At 35.7% G+C, this 6,000-nt stretch overlaps 1 protein-coding gene across 1 annotated transcript; it reads right to left on the reverse strand.

Moving 5' to 3' along the window:
- Positions 1 to 4,033: 4,033 nt before the first annotated feature.
- Positions 4,034 to 5,477, reverse strand: LOC126582066 (uncharacterized). Its single transcript, XM_050246046.1, has 2 exons — positions 5,086 to 5,477; positions 4,034 to 4,570 (listed from the first exon to the last, which is right to left on the reverse strand). The coding sequence occupies exons 1-2, from the start codon at positions 5,306 to 5,308 to the stop codon at positions 4,284 to 4,286; spliced, it is 510 nt and encodes a 169-aa protein (XP_050102003.1). The 5' UTR covers positions 5,309 to 5,477; the 3' UTR covers positions 4,034 to 4,283.
- Between the last annotated feature and the right edge of the window lie 523 nt (positions 5,478 to 6,000).

Raw genomic sequence — 6,000 nt, forward strand, 5'->3', positions numbered from 1 at the left:
GCAAATAGCTAAGGCAAGGATCATACGAATAGTCCTTGGTTGGACAATGGGACTAAAAGTTTCTTTGTAATCAAGACCTGCTTGTTGGTTGTAACCCTTGGCGACAAGACGTACTTTGTGTCGATCAAAAGAACCATCCACTTTGCGTTTCACCCGAAAGTTCTTTGTCTGCTTGATTTGCTGGGCCTGTAGTAATCTCTTTAAGGTTAAACTTGATCCTCAAGCAGCGACTGAGACTCATATAGGGTTTAAGCGAAAGTGATCCTATGTTCCGAAAGAGGGTTCGACGTCTAAGGCAAAGGGAGATTGGGTTATGCATGAGTTTTGACTTGACGAGCGCTTTCTGGACAAGAATAGCAAAGTAATTAAGTAATATTAAATACATGCATAATTTTCAGTCTTAAATACTATATGATTTCTTGGAGTCTTACTTATTTCTTCTTTGATTTAATTCCCAGACTTATCCTTGTGCATTGTCATTGTTTATCCTTTTTTTTATTTTTTTATTTTTTTTATTTTTTTAAATCCTTGTCATGCATGTTCAACATTGAGTGATTTGGTTTTGCTTGGGTTCCATCTTTCGCCTTAATTAGTTTCTATTTTAACAGGGTTTATTTATTTTTAATACTACTTATGAATGCTGTACGTAACTTTTTTATCAGGGCTTTCATGAATTAGAATCACCGTTGAATATTGTTCTTCTTCGTATGAATTAATATATTCATATATATACACACATATACATAGACTACTTAGCAATCTTGGTTCTTAAAACTTATTTGTTTATCACAAATCCAAGCGGCTATCCGCCTCCTAGGAAGATTTCAACTATTGCTAACTATAAATGCTAAATATCCTTAGATCCAAAGTCCAAAAGAATAATTTACGATCTAAGACCAACTCCAACCATGACTTATAATCTAAAATTCCCCTTCCCCCCCCCCCAAAAAAACCCACTCCAACCCATGACCTAAAATAAACCTAAAACCTAAAACCCAAATGGGGGCTAAATTCCGGTCACATTTTAAGCCACAAAGTAAAATGGGCCCCACATTTCTGCTGAAGAAGAGCAACCCCATGTGGGGGTGTTCCCCCAGCTTTCAATGCAAAAAGTAGCTGTTGGCTACTTTGTATCATCAGCCCAATGCAAAAAATAGCCGTTGGCTACTTTATATCATCCAAGTTCAATTTTTTTTTTTTTAGTTTTTTATGTATATATATTGAATCAAACGGCTTAGATCGAAAACCAAGTTCGTCTCTTAACTCAGTTTAGACATCAGGTTTTGTTTACTTTGATGTCTGATGATATGTGTAATTTTGCTCTACAATCAATTGCCTTTTGCATCTCATCTGGCCTGACATATTCCCTATTGGCAGATTAAAATTGAAGGCGCTTTACATGGATTCCGCTGGATTCTACATCTACTCCACCTTTGCTTTGGTGTTTTGGGAACAAGGCGTTCTGACTTTGTAGTGTCAATGTCTCATCATTTAGCAACTACGATTTTAATTGTGGCGTCTTACATATTCAAGTTAGTTTTAAAGCGTGTCAACTTGCTTCTTCGCTTTTTCGTTATGCAGGCTAGCCTCTATCTTTTCGTGTGTCTTAATTATCTGTTTTGCCCCTCTGCAGGTTTTCTCGAGTAGGCTCGGTCATTTTAGCTCTCCATGAAGGATCTGATGTGTTTTTAGAAATTGCGAAGTTGTCAAAATATTGTGGCTTTGAAATGCTTGCCGGCATTGCTTTTGTTAGTTTTGTTCTCTCTTGGACGGTACTACGTCTTATTTACTTTCCATTCTGGATAATATGGAGTACCAGGTTAGTTAAATGTGCAGAGAGAATTTTTCTGTTTTCCTTTCGGCGTTTACATTGGCATAGAGAATATATCATATACTTATTGAATTTCCTTGTTAAATTGGATTACCAGCACGAAACCATGACAGCAATTGGCCGGAAAAAAAAATGATTCCAGGGTTTTAGGGATTTGTCCGTTTTCAAACTAATGTCATATGTTTTAACCTGCTCACGCTACGTACCTTTCATGTTTACCGCAGATTCTGAAGGTGAGGATGATGAACACGAGGATTGACAGTAAAAAGACACAGTTCGAACTCAAGTGAGGTGCCTATGTATTCTTTAGACTACACAAAAGATTGTCAAACAATTTTTATGAGATCCACATCATGTCCTTCAAACAGGCAGGCGAATCTGTTCGTCCATTTTTTTCGTATTCACACGAGCAACCTTGTATGTTGTGATTCTTAAAGAAATGTGCTTATAGAGAGGCATTGAGCCTGTGGAAAATTGAAAATGTGTATGTATTGTTGATATCTGTAAACAGTTGAGTGAATCGAAGATGTAGGATGAAAAACCACCGTAGCGTTCTATCTCCGTAGGTCGTAAAAACCGTTTATGATAAAATTAGTATCGTTTGAGTTGTAGTTGTACTATGAACGAGTTCTTGGTTTAGTCGTATTTATCTTCACAATAATTGAAGACGTTCCAAGATGGCAAAAGAGCATGTTAGAGGTCGTAATTGGACTTTTGATGAAGATATTGCTTTATGTTTGGCATGAATTTCTGTTAGTGAAGATGGTGCCGTCGGCACCAATCAAAATAGAAAGGATTTGTGGGGTAAAATCGTTTATGTGATTTATTAATTGTCTTTTCTTTTTTTTTTTAAGTTGATGTGGTTTATCATAATTTTCATGTATTGATTTAGTGATTTTTCAAAATTTATCAGAATTTGAATATTTTTAGGTTAAAATATTCATAAAATTAATTTGGATAGTCTACATAATTTTTTTTTAAAAGTTAATTTAAAAAAAAATTAGCCTTAATTCATTTTTTGATTATCTGGGGCTAAAATTTTAGGCTAAAAGGGTTAGAGTAGAAAAGCTGTTTCTGGACTAAAACCTAAATTTTCTGGGCTAAATATTTTTAGGTTTTAGGTCAAGATTGGAGATGGTCTAAATTCTTCATATATATCATCTTAATTAATCAAGTTATCTTTTAAAAAGTTTCTCAATTGAATATTGATTAATTTATTTGTATTTTCTCCATAACCAGTGGATTAAGAACTATTTCAATCATTCTTTGTGTGGCAATGAGAGGGATTAATTGTGGGGGATTGATTCAAATGCTTTATTATATGTTGATTAAAGTAAAAAACAGTTCCCTAATCTTGTACGTGCGTTTCCTGTTTGCAGGCAAACTATGTTCTTTGTCGTGTAATAAATAAACAAAAGTTACAACCAAGGAGGCAGCCGAGACTGATCAGAGGGAATGTCAACCAGGAGATCAAATCCAATATTGTCAGTGAAGTACTATACCATGAGGAGCAGAACGATGATGAGGAGGAGGTGGATGTTGGCAGTGAAATCTTAAAGCTTTTAGACCAGGACTAGGGCACTAATGATCAGCAGAACTATGATTTCAATTGACTAAAGTTGAAAATTTTGTGAAACAGAACATATCACTTTTGTTAATTATTTTTCAGCGGGTATTGGCCTAGTTCCCCTCCTTGTTTTACTTTTTTTTTTCTTCATATTATTAATAAAACTAGTAGAATGGGGACGACGGTGCCGGGGGGGTGGTATTTGGGCGCGATGGTCATTTCCCTTTTGGGAGAGAGTTGGTGCCTCACACACAACTATCAATGAAGAGCTAATCTCGCCTAATCCTTCTTTGAAAAAAAATTAACTGAATGAGATCGGCACAATTGAATTATATATGTGAACATATTTCAAGAGTATTTAGTCAAAGAATTTGAATTACTAGCTACCACCTATTTCTCTCGAATATTTTTAAAATTCCAGGTAGAAAAAAAAAAGAAAAAAAAGATAGAGGGTAGCCGGAAACTGGGGGGATAAAACCCAATTTCTAGGACCGAAATGTTCTTCAGAAAGTCATAAAGCGCCTGACATATGACTCTTTAAGCCAACTTTTGTAACTGAAACCACTATTTTTCTCTTTGATTTTAAAAGTTAATATATCAATTTGGAAAAAAATAATAATAAAAAGGGGTTAAGGATCAAAACCATAAAACGCCACCAAAATTTACAAACTTCAATACCAAACACAATGTTTATTTTTGTTTTCGTTACGACATCAACATTATTGGACCATCTTGTTCCCATTTGTGAAAACAAAGAAAACTAATGCAACAGAGTCTAGTATACGCTTTGCGTCTATCTCTCTCCTCATTTGATGTGTAATATTAAGAAAGAAATAGCGACAAAGAAGCATACAACTCACTGCACCAAAGTCTCTCTCCATTTTTTTAGGCTGAAGCAAACCTATCAAACCACATGAGAAATGCTAGAGCAGCATCTCTTGCTTTCTCTGGTGGGGGAGTTGTTGGGATCAGTGTCTCGTACTCAACTTGCCATTTTGCAGTGCACATCTCTTCGTCTTTTCCTTTTTCTTGGGCAGGAAGGAATGAGAAGGTGACAATGTATGGATCGTACATTTTCTGCAGTTCACCTCCAATGACGCGATAGGTCACAGACCGACCGTTCTCTACCTTCTCTATCTTCTCCACTGATTCTTTTACATAGTTGCGCACAGCTACGGTGTTTAAGACATGAATATTATCGTAAGTTATTGCTGTGGTCTCACACATGAATCGTAAAAGTGTTTTATGACAACAGAAAATGTTTTTTTTATTACGTTGAACAGAAAAACTTAATAGCACTTATGGATCTTAAATTAAAACGCTTTTTGAAAACATGTGTTGTGTTATTCTTCACATGAAGCACTTTCTAGTTCTTTCGTATGGAACGCTTCCAAGTTCTTTGTCATCAAGCACTTGAATTTTTAACAAAATTTTCTACAAGTTATAATAACAAAACTTTTAGCAAAATAACTAGAGCAGAACTGTTTCTTATAAAATCATAAACAAGCCCTAACTCGCTAATAGGTTATCAATATAATATTTACATGCTATTCAAGTTATTTACTTGAGTGACGATAGCCAACTCTACCGTATATATATTTCTCTTTTCTTATCAATAAAACAGGAGATTCGAACTTTAAAACTCTTCGAACATTGGGAAAGAAGAGAAGAGAGGCTAGAGAGTTACCAGGACCGAGTTTGAAGAGTCTGAGACTTCCCGGGTGACCGTCGCCTTCAATGAATTCAGCACTTGTAAGCATTTCAGGGTTTATTTTGCTAATGATCTCATTGTCTCTGTACATTTCCCATGCTTTCTCGGCAGGGATATTGAGTTTTACCTCTCCTTCCATGCTTCTCATCTCCTCTCTCTCTCTCTCTCTCTCTCTCTCTCTCTCTGAAGTGTAAAACATGCATACTCGCAATACACATCCGATACTTATATATACACACACATCTATAAAATACAAATGAATTGAAGTGTAATATTCATGTCCAATATCTATAAAGGAAAATGCTCAGCAGACCATATTTTTGTGCATGCCACATCTTTGATGTATTATCTCATTTGGCAAGTGATGTATTATCTCATGAGCGGTAGGTCTCGGGTTCGAGACTTGGGAGCAGCCTCTCCATAAATGGGGGTAAGGCTAGCCGACATTCACCTCTCCCAGACCCTGCGTAAAGCGGGAGCCTTGTGCACTGGGTACGACCAAATGTTGATTGTATGGATTACTTGTCACATAAAATGGTACACAAATACGATATACATATGTGATCTCTCTAGCATTACTCATCTATAAAATATACAAATTAGAGGGAATCCACAGGAGTTAATTCAGCCATTAAAAGTTGATGCCAGTCTCTCAAATCACACATTAACATGCATATATATACTTTCAAAGGGCAAGATAATTCATAGATGAGAGGTCAACTAGGTTAGCTCCTATAAAAAGTAGATGCCAATCTCTCCATATTTTCATATGTTATGTAATATTTGATGTCATATGCTTTGTGACTTGGTAAATAAAACAAGATTCGTTAATTTACTAATGGAGCGATAATATGCTCCCACACTAATGCTAATCTTCAACTAATTAATGGT

This window comes from Malus sylvestris, chromosome 9 (assembly GCF_916048215.2).
Source record: "Malus sylvestris chromosome 9, drMalSylv7.2, whole genome shotgun sequence".
Classification (NCBI taxonomy): domain Eukaryota; kingdom Viridiplantae; phylum Streptophyta; class Magnoliopsida; order Rosales; family Rosaceae; genus Malus; species Malus sylvestris.

Coding starts and splice junctions, on each gene's coding strand:
- LOC126582066 (XM_050246046.1), bottom strand. CDS start 5,308: ATGTTTTACACTTCAGAGAGAGAGAGAGAGAGAGAGAGAGAGAGAGAG. Junction 4,571..5,085: donor ACTCTTCAAACTCGGTCCTG/GTAACTCTCTAG, acceptor TAAACACCGTAG/CTGTGCGCAACTATGTAAAA.